The 23,386-nt window shown below is 56.6% G+C and overlaps 1 protein-coding gene across 1 annotated transcript in view; it reads right to left on the reverse strand.

The window, feature by feature from the left end:
* The window catches only part of EPB41L1 (erythrocyte membrane protein band 4.1 like 1), a gene marked incomplete at its 5' end in the record, with an annotated part of 28,844 nt that extends 6,601 nt beyond the window's left edge, over positions 1-22,243 (reverse strand). Inside the window, 15 exons of the mRNA XM_080354818.1 lie at positions 437-835; positions 2,038-2,145; positions 2,706-2,774; positions 11,621-11,812; positions 14,322-14,464; positions 14,886-15,061; positions 15,210-15,307; positions 16,046-16,198; positions 16,474-16,561; positions 16,667-16,885; positions 17,158-17,233; positions 17,934-17,976; positions 18,055-18,159; positions 21,201-21,365; positions 22,067-22,243. Of these exons, the coding sequence (XP_080210944.1) occupies positions 437-835; positions 2,038-2,145; positions 2,706-2,774; positions 11,621-11,812; positions 14,322-14,464; positions 14,886-15,061; positions 15,210-15,307; positions 16,046-16,198; positions 16,474-16,561; positions 16,667-16,885; positions 17,158-17,233; positions 17,934-17,976; positions 18,055-18,159; positions 21,201-21,365; positions 22,067-22,243 (2,211 nt within the window). The remainder of the gene's footprint in view (positions 1-436; positions 836-2,037; positions 2,146-2,705; positions 2,775-11,620; positions 11,813-14,321; positions 14,465-14,885; positions 15,062-15,209; positions 15,308-16,045; positions 16,199-16,473; positions 16,562-16,666; positions 16,886-17,157; positions 17,234-17,933; positions 17,977-18,054; positions 18,160-21,200; positions 21,366-22,066) is intronic.
* Between the last annotated feature and the right edge of the window lie 1,143 nt (positions 22,244-23,386).

Here is a 23,386-nt window from a genome sequence, read left to right on the forward strand (position 1 = left end):
AAATCCCTCCCAGCCCTGGCATGACCAGAGAGGTTAGTTGGCAGCACATTCCTCGTCATTACACAAACTGGTCACTGACTTCATGCAAAACACAAGGACAGAGCTGCTGGTTAGTGACACGTGCCCTTCCCAGCTGCTGACATGCTGTAGTGGTGTGAGGGGCAGGGTAGGCAGCCAAACGCAAGGGATTAAGGTGTGACAATGACTTCTCCTGGCTAGCAGATGCACGAAACACATGACAGAGCCATGCAACAGGTGACAGGGTGCACCGCGGGAAAACTGCTACAGTGGACAAGAACCTGGGCATGTTTGAAAGCTATCATGTTCTTCCAAACCAACATGGGAGCGCACACCAACAAGGCAATACTGGGCAGCAGGACAAGGGACACAGAAGCGTGATGGCACACAGTCTTGGTGGAAAGGCGTCCCTGTGTACCTCTAGCTGGGAGACATCTGGGCTGGGCTGGGAGACCTTCTCCCTGCCTTTGACATCCTCTTCCAGTCCAGGAACTACTTTGTCAGTGTGCTGGAAGGGAACCAGGGCCTCGTCTTCCATTTCACTCTTGTCCTTGTCCAGCTCGGGCAGGCTCCGGGAGATGTCCTCAAAGGCTGTGCCATGGAAGTCACCGATCACTGTAAAATCCACCTCTGCTTCCAGGCTGGAGGTCGAACTGACCGTGATGCTGGAGCACTTGCGCTCGATGGCCAGGTGGTTGTCCTTCAGAAAGACTGAGTCCTTCTCTTGGTCCTGCTCCTCATCGCCGGTGTCGCTCTCGGGAGCCCTGTGCCGAGGTGGCTTAGCTTTCTCCTCGGCGCCCTCCCTCAAGCCCGCTCTCTGAATGAGACACAATGGCGGAGAGAGACGGAGACAGTGAGCACCACACGGTGCGGCCGCGCTGGCAGTGCCGATGGGGGAGAGGGCAGGAAGAGGAGGAGGAGGAAGAATGCTACAGCCAGCATCACAGAGTCGAGTCAAACATAGCTCAAGCATGGAGACTGAAACCTTTCTGACAGCAGCGACTTTGCAGGAGTGAGGTAGAGGGAGAAGGGTTATTCAATCTGATTTTGCCAAAAGTCTTTTGGTAATTAATCATCTCAAGAAAGGGTCACTCACACAGAAAAGCTTGGCCAGCTTGGGAACATGTCAGTGCACCCAGTGGAAGCAGACATATGCAAAACATGTCTGTTAAGACATTCAGAAACAGCTCAGACACCAGTGCTATGGTATGTCAGTAAGGCTGGGCACTCAAAAACAAACAAACAAAGAGAAAGAAAGAGAGAAGAGTTTGAAAGAAAAGGGTCCCGTCAGCCACGTGTGGTGAAGGAGAAGCGAAGGACTGTGCCAATTCCACTGAGCATCTGCGTGGGCCCTGCAGAGCATCTCCCCGCCAGGGCCGCCCACCAGCCTGCACGCCGGGGCAGCTGCCTGTGCCGGGGATGGAGCTGCCCCCCAACACAACACTCCCATCCAGGGGCCTCACACAGCGGGGGTGAGTCTTAGGGATGACCCCATTGAGCGTTTGATCAGTGTAATTGACAGCACCATCAGAGCCAAGGGATGACCTCCCTCTGTTAGCCCTTCTCCAGACACAGACATACCTCTCAACTCCACCATCAGAGGGTACATTTCCCCTCGATATGTTTTGCTGTGAAGCCATGGGAAATCTAAACCCATGCTGGACTTTGCATCTTGCTCTAGGCAGTTCTCCCTCCCTAAGCCCACTGATGGCAGAAGAAACCCACCTCCTGGACTCTGGTTCGAGCACTGGCAGCCAGAGCCATGCCCGCAACGGGCCAGGCTGTGCCGGCAAAACCTTCCCTTGGCACTGCCAGGAGGTTGAGAGGTATGAGAAACAGAGTGTCAAACAAACTCAAGAGGAACACACCTGCATACATGTTTGTGTGTGTGTGTGTATGTATAAATATATACATAACAGCTCTGCAATGGGGAGAGGAGCTGGAAGCACACAGCCCTCAGCTGGTTAAGGTGAGCTTTCACACTACAGTAAGAAGCAGTTAGTAAAACAGCACTGAGACCTGGAAGACCACTGGAACAGCAGTCTTTAAATTCTCTTCTTTCAGGCTGGATTTTACTGATGCGTCAGATAAATCCTTTTCTTCCCCACTTGGTTCCTGAGATTTGCTCTGGATTAGAGAAAATGGTTAGTTGTAAGGAAATGAACTCTACAGGAGCTGATCTAGCACTTACAAGAGCAAAGAAAGCTATTTCATCATCCAGCCACCAGCTTGCTGAAGACAGGGGTAGGGGGGTGAGGCCGGCGAGCTAAGCAAGAAGGGATATCAACATAAGAAATGCAAGGGCGAAGCTGGAAGCATGGGCACGCTGCTGCTAGGTGTGTGTGCGTGTCCGTGACAGAGTTGCAGCTCCTTCAGCCACCCCCCCATCTCCCTTTCTTGCTCCTGGACATGAAGCTTGGGTGCCCACTCTCAGATTTAGTGAGCAGCATTCTCCGGGGAGCCAAAATGTCGGGGTGGTATCACAAAACAAAAGCTGATGAACCAACTGGCCAGTGGGTCTGCATTCAGCAAATAAGCCTGACCACACACACATACATAAAAGGACAGGGGATGCAAAGCGACTGCTGTCAGTCAACGGATGTGTGAGGAGCCACTGAACATGATAATAAAGAGCCACACAACATGCGCATGAACTTTCCATCCGGACAGTTCATTGGGACAGTTACCACGGCTTCTGCCAGTGTGAGTTCGCAGCCAGAGTCAGGGGAGGCCAGGTCAGCACTGTCTTCTCCTTCGTGCTCCAGGTCAACAGAAACATCGCCCTTCAGAGAGAGAGGCTGGGAGGTGTTTCCTGAACCAGCCCCCTGCCCGAGGGCCAAGGAGCCCACACAGGACGCAGGTCCCACTGGAGTGACCGGCACCGCTGGTGATGAGGCAAGGCCTGTGGTCAAAAGCATGTCCTGTGCCACACCTGTCTTCCCTTTTGATTTTGCTGATGTCTCAGCTTCAGGCGCACATTCCTGTCCTTCCTGGGCTGCCCTTCGCCTCATTTCGCTTTGCTCGAACATCTTAATTTTAGAGGCCACTGAGGTTTTCCTGTAGCTCTCGCTTTCCTGCCAGCTACCTGGGGCCACAGTGACATCTCCATGCTCCTGGGACACAGCTCCTGTCCTCCCAGCAACACATGTCAACAACCCAGACTCTATTTGATGTGTCCCACTGCTCACTTGCAGCTCTTCCCCACCCTCATAGATCAAGGCAGAGAGCTGGTAAGTCTTGCTTCCTTGACACAATCCCGCTACAGGGGAGTGGGATTGCAGGACATTGTCAGCTTCTTTGGGAGGAGACTTATCCTGCAGTGGCTGCTCCAAAGCAAGGTCACTATCCCTGGTGGTTTCTCCTATTGTAGGGCTCATGCCCTGCAGATCTTGTCCCACACTAATCTCCAGGTCCCAGGGTGGCTCTTGCGCTTTGGGATCTGCAGTGTGGAGCAGCCCTCCAGCCCTGAAACTCTCCTGGGGCACATCTCTTATTATGGCCTCAGTCTGTTTTTCTGGTTCTTCTGGCTTGGGAGATAGCTCTTCCATGCATGGGCTTTTGACATGGGACAATTCTTCCATTCCACAGTCTTCATCTCTGGTCAGCTTCCCTGATATGGGCCTTATGTCCTGGGAGAGCTCTTTTATGATGGGCTTCTCCCTCTGGAGCAGCTCTTCCGTGGCAGGGACTTTGCTCTGGGCTGCTCTCACCGTGACAGAGTCCATGCCCTGGGCCACCTCTCCTGTGGCCAGGTCTCTGATCTGGAATGGCCCTCCCGCAGCATCTGTGTTTTGGGGTGGTCCTTCTGCAACAGGACTTGCATACTGATGTGGTTTCCACATAGCAAAGCCCATGTCTTGGGGTTGTTCGTCAGATTCAGGATTGTTGCCCTGGGATATTGCCACATCTGCTACAAGGATCACGTCTTTGGCTGCTCCTTTGCCTGCTACAGGGCTTGCCTCCTTGCGTGCCACCTCCGCTGAGGGGTTTACGTCCTTGGGTGAGCCCACATGTTGTACAGGGCTGGTGCCCCTAGATGGGTCTCTGCCCTCAGGCTCAGTGCCTGGAGCCAGCTCTGCAGGGACAGCGCTGGATTGCTGTGGACAGGGCATATGAGCAGGAGTGCTGGGTTTATCCCCTATCGACCCCGCGGTGGTGTGAGGGTGGCCTTGCTGAGACACAGCTGATGGAGGTGACTTGGTCTGTATCTCTTCCATCTGAAGAACCACTCTGGCACTTTCCTCCTTGTCGCTGTCTGCTCCAGTCTCCCCCGAGAGCCCCTCCATTGCCATAGAGCTGTCTGGGCTCTGTACTGTCTTCCCTCTATGCTCCTCAGCCCCATGGCCATCTCCTGCCAGGCCACGCAACTTCAAGCCTCCCACTGGGCTTTGCAGCTCCATCTCATCTGGTCCCACCTCTCTGGAACCTACCTTGGCTTCTTCACAGTCTGTCAACCCAGCAGATGTCTTCTCTTGCTGTAGGGGCAGCCCCACCATGCCGGTCCCATCACAGCCTGTCCCGGGTTGCTCCAGTGCTTCAGCTGATTTTCCATACACTGTCTTCTGTTGCTGGCTTGCTGAGGAAGGGGGTTGGAACCCTTCTGCCACAGGTGCCACATGCCCAGATCTCTCCTCGCATGTGTTTGTGGTGGCTTCTGGTCTCTCCTCCAAGCCAAGCTGCCCACCAGTCTCCAAGAGCAGGTGTGTTTTACTGTCCTTCTCCTCTCCCTCTGGATCTCCTAAGTAGATGATCCTCTGGGTTGCAGAAGTCTCTGAGCTGTCGTCACTAGCCTTCACTTTAATTTTAACAAGGTCTGTGGCTGGCACTCTGGCCTCCTGCATCCTGGGGGCTGCAGAAGCATGCTCCTTGGAGACCGCTTTGCTTTCTCCCTGGGGAGGCTCTGGCCTTAAAATCTTGGCCCTTTGCCTCTCTTCAGGCTGCTGACATGGCTTGGGCAGACCTGGCTCACTGGCAGTTGCTTCCTCACTCTGCTCTTGGGGCTCTTTCTCTGAGCTCTCAGCTGGCAGGCCCTCTGCCTCCTGGCTGGGCTCCCCCCTGGTTTCCTTCTCATAGATCTCATCCTCCCAGACAGACTCAAAATCCTCTGGACTAGCAATCATTTTTGCTCTCGTCCGGGTATCCAGGGCTGCATCTGCTGGCTCTTGCTGGCCTGCTGCTTCCTTGGCTTTACCTACTGCCACTTCCACTTTTGATACGCTCGCACTCATTTCCACCTCTGAGGTACCTGCACGTGCTTCTTCTTTCTTGACTCCCAGAACTTTCTTTAGAGCTACCACTTCCAGCCTAGGACTTTCTCTCTCTATAAATACCCAGTGCTCCGAGCCCTGCATTGCAATTGGAGCAAGAAGAGTTAGCATCAAACATTACCTAACTGCTGATGACTGCTGTCATGAGTAACAGAAAGCTGATCTGCCTCAGACAGGGCTGACTAAATTATTATTATTACTCGAGCAAAAGTTGAGACAGGGTCTATACAAAGAGCCAGGCAACTCACTGATGGAGAGAAGAAACTGAAAATAAGGGGCCTGATGCCGTAACAGGGACTGGGTCCCTCTGTTCTCTCCAGGGACCATGTTTTGCTCTGGGTGGTGGCTCACTGACGTACCTGCAACATTGCAGCTTTATTGGAAATACAGAAGTGGGAGCAATATTCCCAGCAGACACACTAACAGCCATCAGGGCATCTCTCATGAGGCTGGGGAACACAGCTGGTTAAACCCACCTGGCACTCCTCGTCTGACTCCTGTTTTAAGCTGCCCCAAGCAATCTCTATGAGCAAAGGGTGAGGTTTCATTGTAGGCAACAGTCTGTGTTTTGAGTAGCTTCACCCTTCAGCTTCATCCACGTTCCGTAAGACTATGTCAGACTGCTGAGAGCATGATCAGGACAGAAACCACCTTTAGGCATCAGGAAGGTGCTTTCCCCTTCCTACCAGATGCTGCAGCTCAGTTTCACTCCAAAGTCCATCCTTCCTGTCCAGCTCTCCAGGGAAATCTCATCAGAAGCAATTATTTAGCAGAGGTTTCTAGCAATGCTGAAACCAAGCAGTTCAGAAAATGTAACCTGTAAAAGGTTACCTGTGAAATGCAAGAGAAGACCACAGGCTTGGTAGCTGAGACAGCTATGGGCACTGCATTAAGGACCAAGCAAAGGCTGCTGAGCATCCTGCAGCAAGGACACAGTGCGTATGCGATATTCCACACAGTGTCTCTGTGCTGCTGTGCAGGGAAGGATCCGACATTACTGTTACTACATACACTTTGTACACTCGCATGTTTGTCCCGCAAGACAGCTAAGGACTTCCCAAGTGTCAAGAACAAAGCACTGCTAAAATTCAAGAACTTCTGGAACAGAAGGTAGAAAATCACCTATGAGAAGACCGCAGCAGGAAAACATTTTCACCCAAGAGGAAGCCCAGCAGCCTCCCCAGGCATCCTACTGCAGGCAGCACACACCAAAGGGGGATGCTCGTCACGGTCCTGCAGGTTCCCAAGGGGCTGGCTCTGCCCTAGCACAGGCTGCCTGCGCACCCGCCGGGCGCAGGGGCAGCGTCACCTCTGCAGCCTGGGCAGGACTGACCTTGTGTGGCACCAGGATGCACTCCAGCCCCAGACGATGCACTCCCGCTCCCCACTCAAACTAGGAAAAGTAATCCCTGAAAATGTGAGCCATGCCTCACATGGGGGTGTCAGGGTGAATGTTTGCAGCAGTTGCACCTGAAATGGAAACCTAATAACTGAGATTGAATAAGGGGAAACAGGGGCAGAGAGAAGCAGAGTGAGAGGGAAGGGAAAAGAAAGTGAAATTAGAGGAAAGAAGGAAAACCAATCACTAGTGTAAAGGCTTCCACAAGGAGGAGAAATCGGTGAAAACCCCTGTCAGAAAAATGCCACCTCCTAGCTCCTGCCTTCTTCAGCAGGTGCCAAAGCAAGCAAAGCCGCCCTGGCACAGCGCCCCAGGCCTTGCCCTGGCAGCACCAGGCCAGCAGCAGACATGCCGCCTGCTCCCCTTCCCCAGGCTCTGGCTAAAGAGTGGCTGCCTCCTGAAAAACCCTGAGGGCACAGATAGGTGCAGGCTCTTGGCACTGCCAGGACAGCCCCTGGGGTGGCACACGGGCATTGCGAGCCATGCCACACTCATGGCAGTAAGGGCACCATCCTCCACAGATGGAAGTCGGATCCTTGCCAGGGATCTGCCGCGGCACCTGCACCCTGCCGCAGCCAGGCAGGCCTGCGCAGCCGCGCTGGAGGAGCCAGGTCTTCAGGAGACCTATCCCACGCCAGCTCCCTACAGCACCGCTCGCACATGCCTCTCCAGTATCCCTTTCCCCTGCACTCGTATGCACCATCTCCTCTCCAGGCCCCTTCCTCCGATGCAGGTTTTATTTCTTCCTAGTCCACGGAAATCACAACAGAGGCAGTCAGTGACTGCCAGGAGCCCCAACTGCACCTCGGTCTTTCACAGTTGGGTTTGACCCATGGAAGCAACGTTATCACTAACTCAGCAGCTGTGCTGGGCTTGTAGCAAGCCCAGGCTGACCTCTGCATTCCTTCAACACCAGTCTTCCCGTTCAGTAGCGATGCTTGTGAGCAATTCAACCAGGAGATGGCTTAGGTTCCTGAGGGTACAGCAGCTTCACTTCTGCTCCTACACTGCAGTCTCATTGCTGAACCCTTTCTGCAGCCAAGTCAAGGATGGACAGGTTGTGAGCACATGTACAAACCTCTTCAGTAAGGCCCTCTCATCCCCCTTCTCTGGCTGCAAACCAGAATCCTTCCAAGGAGACATTCCCTGGACAAAAATAAAGAGTTTCTTCAGGCTCCTTCTCTGAGTTAAGGCTTGAGATATATGTTGTAGTTTACAAAGCCTTATGACAAGTCTTCCGAAGCCTGGAATAATGTGTTCACCCATGGCGGCACTTCTTAACCAGTAAGGAAAAGCCAAAAGCTCCGGATTTATTTCCAATCCAGCTTCCTTCTCCACAAACTTTGTTGGGATGAGCGCAGCCCACTCCAAGGGAACAGCCAACTACTCTGTGATGTGATCTGAACTCTGCTCCCAAGGGCTCAATGCCAGCTCTGGCCACAGCTCTGCTTCCACAGCTCACGGCAGCACTTGTGTCTCCACAGCCTGAGGACTCTCAGGGATGTTCGGAGTAAATATCTGGATATTTGGGTATGTCCTGCAGGAGAGAATTTCTGGAGCTCTGGAGGTCAGAAGACCAGGACAGACTGGCAGGACAGACTGACCAGGACAGGCTCCAAGGCAGGAGCTGAGTCTAAGAAGTGATGATGCTGGGAAGGGTCTGTCCATGGAGCAACTTTGACTTCCTAAGGCACAGCTCCCTTTCACACCTCCCCCCTCAACACATCTGCTCTAGGAACAGGAGCATTTGGGAAGCTGATTCTCACTGTGGCCTACATAACACAGGAGAGAGCGAGCTGGTAGAAAGAAAAGAAATGAGAGTACGGAGCAGAGGCAGCCTCCTGCCCCTGCCAACACAGCCCGTACCCTCGGCAGAGCCCAGGGCAGGCAGGAGGTTCCTCCCTCTGGCATCCTCCAAGGTCCCTGCCATTCTTCTTTGTTGCTCGGGGAGACACAGCCCACAGCTCCCCTGAGAGAAAAGCACGAGCCTCACAACAAGGAGGGGAGAATGAGTGATCCGCGACTTTGAGACAACACACTAGGTTGCTTTTCCACTCAAAGCTGTAGAGACTCCCAGCACATTCCAGCCCTGCATTCTGGTCCTCCAGCAGGAGCGAGGACTGAGGGATGGAGCAGTGGGCAGAGATGTGAATAGCTGGGGATGACAGATAACACAACCTCAGTGTGTCCGAAGCCCATGGACGCTGAGGGACTTTCTAGCTGAGCGTGGTGAGAGCTACAAGCTCTGCAGATGTGCTGTCCACATGCCATTACACCCTTGGGGCTACAAATTCCTCATGGTGACCAAAGGCCAGGAGAGGACAAGTTCCCACCTATCAACTGCTGAGTCTCAGCCACTAATGCCTGGAGAGAAATCACCAGCGAGGCCAACTTAGCACCCGCACCTGAGTGCAGCCCTGGCACCCCGAGGTCTCCAGAGGGCGGAGGACAAGAATCGGAATCAAGAGACATGTGTGTACCTCATTTCTGCTCTTTCTGTCCACTAGCTCCTAGACAGTGCCAGCGTGGACCAGGAGATGCTGCTGCAGAGCCCAAGCTTCCCTGAAGGTGCCTGTACCCTTGTTGGAGCCCAAGGCTGTGCCCAGGCTCTCACACCCATAGTGCCTCCTGGGACACCTGCCCCAGCCAGCCCAGGCTCAGGGCACAGCCTGCCCGTGCTAGCAACTTCTGCACTGACTGACGGAGACGCCGAAGAGTGAGAGTGGGACTGGCCTCATACCTGCCCCTGCCTCGCCTGCCCCCTGCCTGACGCTGCTCCTGCTCCGCTGCCTTCCCTGGGGGCACTTGGGCATGACGTGCACCCCAGCACCACTGGGCACCACGCTGCAGCCTGGCTGGGACCAACCACACCAGAAGCAGATCTCAAAGACAAGTTCTCTTCCGCTCAATGCTATCTTCTCTTGGCTATCCTGGGAAACAACCACCGTCATGTGAGACACAAACTGCATGCAGGCAGCACTGAGAGCCCGCATTCCTCATCCATGGACACTGTGCAAGTACAGTGACGGCAGCACGACCCTGCTTTGCACAGGCATAAGTCCAACATTTCTGATGCCTCCAGAGATGCCCTACTTCAGGGTGCCTGGGCCTGGGGAACTGTAACTGTACCCAAAGTAAAAGGAAAGCACATGGGATTGCTAAAGACAGCTTGTAGCTGCCCGCCTGCCTGCACCTGGAGCAGACACCCGCGGAACGCCTCTGCACCAGCACCGGCCTCCAGCACAGCACCCTCACCCCCAGAGCCAGCCCGGGGGGCACAGCAGGGCTCCACTGGAAGGTCTCTCCCAGAACCCTGTCTCACAGCCCTGAACAAACAGCCAGGGGAGCAGATTTCACCAACAGCCCTGTCCTGGTGAGTGATCCTGCCCATCGCCAGAGAGGGGACCCACCCAATGGGGCCAGCAAACAGCTCTGCTCAGAGGGCAGGAGCCACCTCGGCAGGCTGGAGGGCCCCATGGGGGCAAAACTGTGATGGGGGGTGGGGTGGGGAGAGAAGTAGGATGGTGAGAACCTCAGGAGAAGAGACAAGGCTTTTCTGCGTGAAAGACTCCATGCTTAGGGAAGCTCCATGCTCAGATGCAAAATCGTCTAGGGTGTCCTCTTCCATCGTCTGTGCCAGCACGGAAACCCCAGCACCCACAGGGAAAGAGAGAAAGAGACAGAAAGACACAGAGAGAGAGAGAGCACATGAGAAGGAATGAAAGAACAAAAGGTGGGCAGGTGAGTGGGTGGATCGAAGGATGGATGGAAGAACAGAGGTCACAGCTATGCCAGCTCTAGATGCTCCATTTACATGTCTGCCCTTTATATATTTGCTGGTAAAACAGATGTGGGGTGAGGTCCCTCTTCCCAGCTCAGTGCTTTGGTGCAGGGCTGTGAGCTCGCCTCTGCCCGAGCCACCCTGCAGCCTCAGGTCCACGGTCAGTGCTGGACCAGCAGCACACGGGCACATCACAAACCCAGCAGACAGCACCTGGCCCAGCCGCCTCACGGCCCAGCCCCATGTCCTCACGTGCTCTGCAAGACTGTCCCAGGAGGGAGCCAGGGCAAAGTGAGCCCCACGTGTGGCACCCCCCTGCCTGCAGCCATGGCCACCAGTGCGGGCACAGGACGGGCTTCAGAGCCTCCTTGGGGCAGAGAACATCATGGAGGGGAGAGCGAGCCGGCGGGTCCGTGGCAGGGAGAGGGCACCCAGGCTGGCAGCGGGGATGCCCTTGCCACGCACTGCCTTTACCAAGCCCGCCAGGAATCCGGGACCACAGAGCACCTAGAGGTGCCATGTCCATGCCCCTCACACAGCTCCAGGGATTCTCCACATCCTGGCACCCCCAGTTCCAGCTCTCCAAGCACCTTCCTTTCACACTCGCTGTCCCACTGCAAAGCCAGCAGGCAAAACGCCAGGAGAAAAGGACATGCATGCAGGATGCCACTGTGGCACTACTCACCCCTTCGCCTACTCCCACCACCCAGATCCTGGGACACCTCTGCACAGGCGCCTGGTTCTGCTCTGCTGAGGACACCCCTCTGGCAAGAGCTGACCAGGCACCGCCATGCAGCAGCTCTGCTGGTATAAGGGGAGAGGAAAGCCCCATCTCATGGACCAATAGAGCCACAGCCCAGCTCTCGGCTACTCCCAAAACACAGCGCTCTGGAGAAGGATGAGGAGTTCAACCCATGCAGTGCCTGGGCACACAGGGAGATCACTGCCAGCAGTGTGCACATGGTTAGCTCGTTACAAAACTTAGAGATGCTGGCCTGGTCAAAGGCCTCCTCCTTCCACCCCATGTCCTCTTCATTTAATTTCCACAAGGTTCCCCAGGGTGGCACAGGATGCAGAGATTCAGAGCCCAACAGCTGAGGAACACCTCCCCGTGAACAACCTGATCCCCTCTATAAGAGAAGCAGTAGAACAAACCTCGCTGGCCTTTTCTGGGGTTCCCTTTGGTGTTTCATCCTCATGCTTGGGTGAGGAAGAGGCTGGTGAGGAAGGCAGCCTCCTGTCCCGGTCCCTGTGAACCAGCTTGCTGTTTGGCTCCTTCAGGGTCCGTTTCAGCTCATTGATGCTGGCCTGATGCTTCAGTAAAACATCTTCTGGCTTGTCTAAAAACTTGGGGAAGGAGAGAGGAAGATAATGATGATTAAAGCACTAGTCAAAGCAAGAGATGAGGAGGGGCACTGGGAGGGTTTGCTTCACAAAGGGCTTGAGTTCAAGGTCTCAAGAGCCCAATGAATGGTGTGTCAGAGCACCCTGGTCTGCTGTTCTCACTAGGACCATTGCAGGCAGCAGCAAAAACGCAGCACATGGCTGAACATGTGTGTCAGGCTTCTCCCGTGAAGGGTACAGCATGCCCTTCGGGCATCTCCAGCAGGGACTGCTGGGGACAAGCTAAGCCACCCAAAGGAAGAGAGTGGGGTCTCCCTTGGGATCAGCAAGGGATCGGGCCCCACTGGAAATAACCAGCAGCTTCCTCTGCTGCTCTCTCGTGCCTGAGCCTCTGTCCCAGCAGGGCAGGAAACAGGCGCTTCCAATGGAGCTCCTTCCCAGAGTCAAAGGGCAGGAGGTCAAGGGCTGGTCAGAGATGTCCAGCATGGATCCGAGCCCGGACCACTACGGACCAGCCTGATGCCACCAGCAGCCTGGGGTGGGGTGGGGTCTGGCCTGCTGTGGAGAGAGGACAGCTCAGAATGCTCAAGTGCAAGGTGGGGTTTAGGCATTAGAGCATCACCTTGTGATGATGCAGGCACCAGGGTGGCTCCCCTTGTCCTGCCACAGAGGTGGGCAAACTGGCTCAGAGCAAGAACCAGCAAGAGCAAGAACCCTGGCTTCTGCTTCAACCTCAAACTCAAACCTACTTGGAGGTTCGAAAGGAGTCACCTAAAATACCTCCCCAGTATTTCTCCTCAGCAACAGCTCAGAGACCCAAGAGTCCCGTGAAAAACTCTACCAAATTTTCCAGATCCTGATGACTCAGTGCAGCTCATGGAAAAAGTCCCCCCATAGACTCATGTGTCTGAGCAGTGGAGAAGTGCTTAATGGTTTGCCCACCTCTGGGTTCAGGGTGTGCCAGGAGAGCAGCACATGCACATGCAGTGGGGAAGCAATGAGGTGGGTGGGGGGCACCAGAGCTCAACTCCCCAGTGGGGTCTGCCCTGCAGTGCCAAGCGGGGCGGTTAAGTGCTGTTTGGCGGCAGTGTGGCAAACCCCATCGCCTGGCCAAGTTTGTCCCCTTTGACAGCTCCAGCGAGGACCTACATCCCACTGCAGGTGGAGGCAAAACCCCAGGGAGCAGCTGTGAACGCGATGAATCGCTCCTGATGCAGACACAGCAGTTCGTGCAGGGGAGGGCAGAGCCTCCCTCTTCTCTCTGACAGCTCTTAGGCCGGGCAGGTGCAGGGGTGGGTGCCAGTGCTGCCCCACAGGCAGCTGAGCGGGCGCTGAAGGCAGCTCAGAGACTCGTTCCCTGTGCAAGGAGTTCCAGTGCAGCTCTGGGGGAGGGGAGCCCTGCTGCCGGAGCAGGGGCTGTGGGGGAGCAGAGCTCTTTGGCAGGGGACAGAGGCAGCTCAGGTCAGGCCAAAGCAGAGAATGGGTCGAGGTGCCAGCGGGAGCGAAGGGACCAGTCTCCACAGGAGAGCTGGGCTGCAGGGCTGGATGGAGAGGAGACACGAGGCGAGGACATGGCAGAGTCAGTAACACGAGCAGAAGCCAGGTCTTCCCAATGGGCCAAGGACTCGGCATGGGGGCCTGCCCATTGTGCCTTGGGAGAGCTCTTGCTCACATGTATGATTACGACTACCTTACTTAGTGGGATAGAAGATGCTGTGTGAGTGCTGGGGCAGATCCCCAGCTGTCTGATCATCGGGCTTCTCTAGCATCCAACCCCCCGCCCTGGTGCATCTTGTATTCCAGTAAATAGGGTGACACACAGTGTTGCTTTGGGAAGGATGGACAATATGATGCACCGATGAGGACTAAGATACTCCAGACAGAGAATACCTCCTGCTTGTGCCTGGGAGTTGTTTCGTGCTCCGGCTGGCAGCAAAGAGAGGGTTAAAAGTAACCAGCAGGGTCAGTTGAGGGAACTTGTCACAAACATCACAGTTAAGCTGATGGACTGGTAGGGCACAGAAGGATGGGACCCCCCCTCCCCTCATAGTGTGGGGCTGAAATGGGCTGGGGTGTCTCTGGGCCAAGCCTGGGGGACAGGGGTAGGGAGTGGATGGGCTGTGCCTAGGGAGTGGTGGGCACGAGTGGGCACTGGTGTGCCTGTCCTGTCCCCATCCCCATCCCTGTCCTGGAGCAGGGCTGCTCCTCCCAGGTCCAGCCCTGATTGGGGATGGGCCTTGGGACCACCTGGAGGGTGCTGGGGAATGAGAGTTGAGCCACACCCCTGTGACAGCCCCACTTCCACCGGTGAGGCCAAGAGCCATGTCCCAGGGGTCCCACCAGCCTGGGGCACATCTGGCAGAGAAAGGGCTGCAGGGGACGGTACCCTCAGGTGACCCTTCCTGCCTGCAGCCCAGCCCTGCTGCCCCTGCCCGGTCCCCTGCCTGCTCTCTCCAGGTGTGAGCCAGCCTACACATCCACCTCTGCCTTCCTCTGCCCGCCTCGTCTGTACCTTCAGCTCCTTGATTTTCGTCGGGGTGGTCACCTCCTCATCCTCTATCTCGGACCGTCTCCTGCTGCCAAACTCACCATCCTCATCCTGCTTCTCACCCTCAGCGTCGTGGTTCTCGCTGACGGAGGCTGGGCGCGAGAACTCTGCCCATGGGGGAGAGCCTGGGTCACCTCAGCCCTGCCACCCCCAACCCCCCAACCCTCATCTCCTGCCCCCCACCCTGTCTGCGCAGAGCTGGGGAGAGAGGAACCCTGAACACGCTGCAGCAGGGACAGCTGCTCCCAGGGGTCCCAAGGCACAGGGAGCCAGGGGGAGCCTCATCCCCAATCTGCCTGACCCAGCCCTGCCACATCCCCCTGCCCATGTACAGTCTGAGCTATCACTTGAGGTGGAGACAGACCCTCTGCCACGGGGACGCGGGTGGGGACAGCCTCCGGAAGGAAGCCTGACGGCTGCTGTAACCCTGCCAAATGAGCCAAACAGCTCGCAGAGATGAGCCGAACAGCATCCCCTTGCACCCGCCAGCAGACCAATCTCCCCCCGCCTCCCCAATTTGGGGCATACCTCCGTCAAGGCTGCGAGACATGGTGTACCGTTTGCTGGAGGAGCGCTCAAAGAAGGGAGCCGGGCGGTCGATGAGGGCGCTGGCCTGCCGTGTCTGCGCCTGCGTCCGCCCGCTGTAGCGAAACTTGGAGCCCATCACCAGGAAGCCCTTGGGTGGTGGCTCTGGGGACACCAGCCTAGGGGTGAGAGAGATGGAGTGCCATCAGTGAGCCTCAGCCGTGCCCCCTGGCACTGCCTCCCACATGTATGCACTGCGACAGATGCAGGAGTGTGTCTGTCTCCAAGAAGGAAGGCCTGAAGAAGGTCTAGAGAAGGTCTACTCACCTGAAGAAGGTGTGATGCTCTATGCAGACCTTCCAGAGACGCTTGGCAGAGCGGTGGTTGGGCAGCTTGAAGCCAATGGTGCTCTCAAACTGTTCGTACTTGGGGGAGACAGAAATATGCTGTTACAGGCAGATCCTGCCCTGGAGGATGTGATGGGATGCAACCTGCTTTGCCAAGGTCCTCGGGTTCCCCTGGCAGGAGCCATGACCATGCAAAAAACTTCTTCAAAGCAGTGCTGGAAAGGTCTGTGTCCAGCACCACTGAGTGGTGGGATCACACCCCTACACTTTTGGCCTAAACACTTTCCTCAACTGCAAATGGCTTTTGAGTGCAAGATAAATTCCCTCGAGAAACAAAAGCCTTTCACAGCTCATTTTTAGTTGCACTGTCCTTGCCCTCCTGCCTGCTGGAAGATGTGGGTGGAAATGCATTCTCCCATCAGTGCACATAAAAGTGAAAAGAGAGAAAATAAAGTTGGAAAACTAACAAAAAAGACTCCCTTTTTTTGTGAAGCATGGAAGACACATCAAAAATGGCCCTCAACCCCGCTTCCTGGGTGACGGCCCTATGCCAGTGGAGTCACAGCATCTGACTGGTGTGAAAAGGGGTCTGGGGTGTCACCAGCCTGCTGAAGTCACATTGCCAGTTAGAAAATGAGAGCACAGACATGAACACATTTTCGGGAAGCCTCCATATGCTTCAGGAGACAGGCTCATTAACTCGGGACCCTTGGGGCAGAGGCTGGAGCCAGGCAGCACCTCCCCGCCAGCCAGCCCCGGTCCGGCAGAGCAGGCACCCTGCCATGCCCTGAGGCCACACTGGTGCATGGCACTCACCTCACCCGGGCGGATCTTGATGTAGAAGTTGCTCCTCTTATAGGAAATTTTGAGGATCTTGGGCCAGGCAAAGCGGTTGATCCTCAGCCGGTCCCTGTAGATGAGGAGGCCATTGGCACAGACACCCAGCATGATGTCGATACCCTCTGAGTCCTGGAGGAGGCAAGAGGGACAGGAGGGTACTGCTCAGATGCCCAGTAAGAACCTGCCCGGCCAGCAGTGCCATGCTCCCTCCTGCTCAGCGCTCTGCCACGGGGCACTGGCTAACAGAGACATCACTGAATCACAGAGCGGCTGAGGTTGCATCTCTGGAGGTCCTCTGGTCCAACACGGGCCACCCAGAGCCAGCTGGGCAGGGAGGGTGTGCAGGCAGCAGGGCAGGATGGGCCAGCACTGGCCATCGCTCCGGCAGTCCCACGGCTCCATACCTTGGCGTGGTGCAGGTCTACCCCATACATGGAGAGTTTCTTGGCGTTCTCCAGGAAGTGGATCTCCGCTTCTCCGGGGGTCATTCCCCTGCAGGGAGACAGAGAGGGGGGCACATGGAGAGGTGCCCCACTGGGCATGGGCCAGCTGTCTGGCGCCTTCTTCGTCACCAGCCCGTCCTCTCCTGGGGCTCACCGGTAGGTCTTGTGCAACTCCATGATGCGCTCCTCCAGTTCGCGCGTCTGGTTGGGGGCGAAGCGGAGCTCGCTGACGTAGTTGCCCACATGCTCCTCAGCATCATAGTCACCCAGCTCGGCCTGCACAGCGTAGGATCCCAGCAGGGCATGCGTGACAAAGGAGCATGGCAGGCGCCCCGTGATGATGTCTGCACGGAGCTGCAGGCACAGGTAGTATCTGCAGGAGGGGGCAGAGGGTGAGAGCAGGGCAGAGGCCTGTGCCCCCCGGAGCAGGCTGAGGCTCCCTGGGAGTGTGCACCCCATCTTGCACTGATGTCCGCAGGGACTGCCACCTCCCATGGCCACCTTCCTGGCCCCGCTCTGCATGATTTAGACACGTCACATGCAGCAGGAGGGCAGTGAACCCCCAGACAACCCCCAGCTGCCCATGTCACGCCTGAGCCCTGCCCCTCCACACACTCCCAGATGGTCCCATGAGGGGGTCCTCACCTTGTGATGTCCTCCGTGAGCTGGGCAGGGTCTGGAGGGTAAAACTTCACAGTGAAGGCAAAGTTCCAGGGCCCGCCTGGGGAAAGGAGAGAGCAGGAAAGGCAGCACACACGCCAGCTGCACGCAGGCGTGCAGGAGGGTGTACACTGGGGGGTACAGGTGTACACTGAGGGGTACAGGTGTACACTGAGGGGTACAGGTGTACACTGAGGGTCACATGACTCCCCCAAGCCCAGCACAAGGCAAGGACAAGGGGGTCCAGAAGCTGCCAAGAGAACAGCCATTGAGACACCAGCACGACTCGGGGAGAGAAAAAACATCACAACATCAGGAGCCATCAGCTCAGTGTGACTACCAGTGTTACAAAAAAAGCTTCACATGTCCCAGAAGGAGACACCTTGGGCAGCATAGCTTCTGCTGGCCCAGCGAGGCAACATCATGGGCAAAGCCATCTGAGGACCTTTCCCAGAAAGTCCCCTATCCCTTTCCTTGCTGTTCAGGGCAGGTAGAGATGGTGCCCAGACAGGCACCAGGTCTCAGTCAGCTCTCTTGTGGCACAGACAGTGTCCTTAGCCCCCCACGCCTCTCAGGAGTAAGAGGAGAGGAGGTAACAGGCAGCCAAACAAATAGAATCCCTGTCCCCAGGCCAGCTGCCAAAGGTCCCCTCCAGGGCAGGTGGGGAGGGGACCTGCTGGAGCACAGCCACAGCTGAGCCATCCAGGAGCTCCAGGAGACACACCAGGGCTGGGAAGGATGGACCTTCCCTGGGCACTTACTGCGGATCTGCTTCTTGATCTCCTTGGAGGGGTCCAGCCAGTTCTGCAATGAGGAGACAGCAGGTCAGGGAGGTTCCCCCTCCACGAAGGGGACAGCTGCAGAGGGACCCCCCATGCTCACCTTCTGGCTGTCTGAGTCGCAGAAGGTGAGGCCAAAGTAGTCCTTCTCCAGGAGGTTGAGGTGCTCACACACCAGGTCAAAGAGGACCTGGCCTCGAGCATGCTTCTGTGGGGGAGACACAGAGAGGCTGATGGTCGGCTCCCCTGTGTTCCTGGAGACCTGGCAGGCACAGGCAGGGAGCACTGGGGAGGATCAGGGCAGCCCTGGCCTTCAGGCAACCACCAAAAGGTGCTGGGCTGCCTTTGAGCACAGCCCTCTCACTCGGCAGCACAGCTTTGGGGACACCCAGGTGGCCCCAGGGCTGCGGGGACAGGGTACAGTTGAGCTGAGCCAGTGCCGTTCAGGCAGCAGGTCCCATGGGCCAGAGGTACCCAGCGCTCACCTGGCTCGTCCCCCATCACACCAGGAAGCAGTGATGCCAAACCAGAGAAAAGTCCAGCCAGCCCAGGCACCTCCAGCCCAGAGCAGCAACCTGGGACAAATGAGCTCCAGAGCTCACAGTGGCTGCTGCTGCCCGTGGGACAAGCTCCTTCCCAATACCCTCCCTGCTGGTGGATGTGGCAGCTGGGTCTGGAAGCACAGCACGACAAATGAGAGCCACAAAAAGCCCAAGCCACGTGCAGGGATGGAGAACTGCCTCGTTATCTGGTCCTTTGAGTTCCCCTGAATTTCCCTTCGTGACTGGTGGCAGCGAGGCCCGGGCTCACCCATGGCTATGGAAGAACAACCCCTCCCATTTGTGTTTTGCTGCTATTTACAGCCTGGCTGCCTGGCAGCTCCCATCTCCCTTCTCAATGGCATCCATTTACCGGTGCAGCTTCCCCACAGCAGCCCAGGACACCAAGCGGCACAGTCCCGGCAACTTGCTGCCTCCAGCTGCCACCCTGGGCTACCGCTGCCCTGCGGGGCTTTTCCAGCAGTTGCAGTCACTCCTCCTGGGTCTCCTCCCTCCTACCGACCCAGGTTTTGAAGGCACCTGCCACAGTGTCCCACTGAACAGTTGGACTCCCTTTTTTGATTTTTACTGGATTAAGCTTTAATTAAGTATGCAGGCAAGGAACAACCATTCCTACGGGGCCTGTGAGAAAGAAAGAAAAAATGTAGCACCAGACTTTCTACACTAAACCCTCTACCCTATGCCCCAGGTGGCTTTTTTAGACAGCTGCAGCTCTCTAAAAAGTCGACCCCATCCTCTGCACCACAACAGAAACCTCATCCTTACCCATGCCCAGTGAGAGGTATTGGTCTGCTCACAAAGCTGCCAGCGAGCCTGCAGCCAGGTTTATGCCCACAGCCGGGTTTGTGCCCACAGCCAGGTTTATGCCCACAGCCAGGTTTGTGCCCACAGCCAGGTTTATGCCCACAGCCAGGTTTATGCCCACAGCCAGGTTTGTGCCCACAGCCGGGTTTGTGCTCACAGCCAGGTTTGTGCCTGCATGCCAGGTTTGTGCCCACAGCCAGGTTTATGCCTGCATGCCAGGTTTATGCCTGCATGCCAGGTTTGTGCCCACAGACGGGTTTATGCCCACAGCCGGGTTTGTGCCTGTGTGCTGGTTTTGCTTGGCCAACACTACAAGAAGAACAACCCTGCTGGGGCCTGTGCAAGCCACTCCTGTGCCCCATGAACCCCTGCAGACCTTGGGGTTCTCTGCTCCTTTTCTTCTTTGGGAGGGCATTCATCTTTGTGACAACCCATCTTTCCACAGCTTTGTGACAAATTTTGCTTCTAAAGCGACAGTCAGGGCTGCAGGAGCATAGAGATCAAAGGTCCTGCTGCCTGTGCCATGGGCAGGGGGTCAGACACCCCCACCGACAGCTGCCTCGGTGTGTACACTCATCCAGGCAGCCATACTCTTTATGGTCATCAGTCCTGCACTGCTGAGACCCAGGGAGGCAGGACCTGGGGCCGCTCTGCACAGACAGCTCTGAGCTGATGCCAACAAAAACCCATCTGCCCAGTCACCAGCAGCAAGTGTAAAGGTCACCCTTGCAAAGGCTCCAGGATTTCTGCCTTTAAACAACCTCAAAATTTGCATTTTTAATCAAAGTTGCCAGTCCTTAAAACTGTCCCTCCCACCAGGACAATGCCAGTGCCACAGGTCAGAGCAGTGCTGCCTTCCCCAGCCTGCAGCCAGGAGACGGCAGCGAGCGCTGGGGACAGAAACAGGCACTCCGGCAAGAACTTCTCCTCCCAGCTGCCTGTGCCCCTGTAGCAGGGCCACAGGACCCTTTCACAAAAAGCAGCCTCGACTTCTGATTTCATCCTGGGTGTCCCCCAGTGTGCCCTAGAAGAGAGAGGTCCCTGTGCTGACGGTGGCTGGAGCAGCCCTGCAGCATCTCCCAGCTCCAAGGCAGCCACTGGCAGGCACCAGTCCCCTCTGCGCTCCCCTGCGGTGACAGCTCCCTGGCGCACACCCACGTGCACTCATGCACACCCGCGCCACACGCTTGTGACGCTGCACGAATAGCAGGTGGCCCACACCCCCAGAGCAGGGTGCAGAACCACCCTGCCTGCACACAGGAGGATGCAGCTACAAGGATGTGGACGTGTATCATCCTGTGTACAAATGCACACACACACCTCGCTGCCAGGCTCTGACGCCTCCCCGTACAGTCCCTGGCCCGATGGCTTTATGGGGAGGGACAGCAAGGGATGAGAAGATGAACACAGAGAGGGTGGATGCGAACCCGCCTGGGGCAGCCGAGAGGCTCCACGCGTGTCAGCCTCTTCACACCAACATGTGCACACACATCCTGCACCTTAGCACACGGGACACCTGCGCTCCTGAGGTGCTGGCAGACAGGCTGGCACACGGATGTGTCATGTACACATTGTGAGGCAGCTCTATCCCCCATGCATGAAGCTTCTGCTTTTTAGACACTGTTTTCTACTGTGAGTAGCTGCCAAATTTGGATTCACTGGGCTGAAATTCCATGAGAGGGTCTGTCTTTCCAGGTTTTTTCCTTATTTTGAAATTTCAACTTAAATGTCTATTTCTCTGGATCCTTTTCTCTAGGAGAGAAATACAACCAAGCTGTCCCTGGAAGAGCCCTGACATCGAGGACTTGCTGGGCTGGGCAGGGTCTCCGGGCTGGGACACATCCCCTCCTTGGTGCCAGCACAGCCCCCTGAAGCTGGGACTCACCTCCACCTCACATTCATACTCAGAAGCATCAAGCAGGGTCACTCTGCAGAGAGCACTCTTCACTTTCTTGGTGGTTTTCTGGGGTGACTTCTGGGTCTTGCTGGGGGTTGTTTTGTCAGAGAGCCCGTCTGTCTCACTGTAGTCCTTCTCCTCCATCTCTGTGCCCTGGAACGAGGAGACACACAGGGTCAGCGGGCACCACTGCCAGAATGGATAGACAGACAGCTGGGAAAAGCCCTCCAACAGTATGCAGAAGAGGGAAGCTGATGGAGAAAAGGCTGATGACCACTTGGGAGTTCATAGTCAAGCCCAGCTGCCCCACCCCACACCACTGGCACAACCAGGGTCCCTGGAAAATGGATGCCTTGTGAGCCCGAGGTCAGTTCAGCACCCACAACCTCCCTGGCCAGGCAGGGCCAGGGCAGAACTGTGCTGGCCGGCAGCAGCACAGCTTCCCGGCTGCTCCAAGGCTCACACTGGGGTGCAGCCACTGCTCCCAGCCCTGCCAGGGGCACCCCAGCCCTGGAACACAGGGACACCTCCTTCCTCCCCAGGCCCTGGCCAGCAGCCATGGCAGTGCTGCTTCCAGCACAGTTGACACTTCAGGCTGCCGGACTGTTCCTTCTGTCTGTCCTGCCCACAAGGACCGCAGGCCGCTGGGTGGCAACCGGCAGAGCCCATCGCTGCCCTGGTTGCAGGGGGCTCCGCTCCAGGATGTTCCCCCAGAGCTGCCCACCTCGCCAGGCTCCCTGCACCTCCCACGCTGCAGCAAGGACACAGCAACGGGCAGCAGAGAGCAGTGGCAAGTCCCCAGCTGGGCCTTCCTCTCTGCCACGTCTCACAACACTCAGCCATCACCAACTCACCGGCTCCGTATTTCGGGCATCAGACTGTGCCCCAGCCTTCTGGTTGGCCTCAGCGTCCCGGCCGGTGGGGCTGGCAGCTGCGGCGGTGGGACCGTGTGCGGCCGCCTCCAGCTGCTGCTGCGGAGCCTCCTCCTGCGCGTTCTTCACCTCCGAACCAGGGCCTGTCTCTGTTGTCATGGCCGCTGGTCACCTTGCTCTATGATATACGAGGAGAGACAGGAGGTGTCACCCAAGCATACAGGGATGGAGGACGCCAGCCGGGCAGCCAGGGATGCCCCAGCTGCATGGGCCAGTGTGGGACCTGCTGGTCTCTGCCCCACTGCCTGCATATGCAGATCTGCTGCCAAATACACAGCTCGCTGGCCACACCAGGGGGTGGCTTTGCAAAGGGCCAGTGGCACAGATTGTCAGGATTTCATACCAGTTGAACCAGATAAGAACCAGCAGTGGGGAGGGACAGCGGTGGCAGGGACCCAGTGGAGTCAGGGCACTGCACTCACAGCAGGGACCAGCGCTGGTCACAGCCCCCTGAGCACCAGGGCCCTTGGTACCTTCACGAGTATTTTTTATGAGTGGAAGGGTTTATTCTGGCAGGAAAAACCAAGCTGTGAGTCAGGTCAAAGGCTGCACTGACAGGAAACTGCAAACATGGACAACTGTACATATTGCATCTGGGATGGCTGTTTTTCCCCCTCTGGATGTCCCAGCAGCAGCACACTGGGTTCCCACAGCTGGTGCGGCTGGACCCTGCGCAGCAGCAGAACAAATCCTGCCTCCAGCTCCGGCTGCCTGTCCTGTGCAAGATGCAAAAACAAACCTTGGGTTCAGAACAGGGGAGGGAAGGCACTCTCTGTGCCGGGCTGCTCAGTAACATGCTTTGCAACCTTTCTGGTTTTGAAACCTTTATGCTAATGCTGTGTGGGGCTGGCAGGGCTCCTGGGACGGTCCACGCACACACAGGTCATTGAGCAGTGTTTGTGACTGTCACCCACCCACCACTCGGGCTGCTCAGGCCCATCACTGGGCTCCAGTTGCACAGGATCAGCTGGGATCGCTGGTGCCAGAGCATCCGAGGGCTGCGGCTGGATGAGCTGGCCCTGTTGACAGCATCTGCCCATGGTTGCAACACCCACCTTGCTCACACAGAAGCCACATAAGCAGCCCTGAGTAATGCCTGCAACACCAGAAAAACTGCACTTCGACGGAGTATGGAAGCCTATACAGGATATTTCTGATCCCCATTTCTGGAATGACAGCCCATGTGGCATGGGCAAGGGGCTGGCTTCTACCTGAGCTGCCAAATGGGTGGCGGCTTTGCCG

The sequence above is a fragment of the Nesoenas mayeri genome (assembly GCF_963082525.1).
Source record: "Nesoenas mayeri genome assembly, chromosome: 16".
In the NCBI taxonomy this organism is placed as follows: Eukaryota; Metazoa; Chordata; class Aves; order Columbiformes; family Columbidae; genus Nesoenas; species Nesoenas mayeri.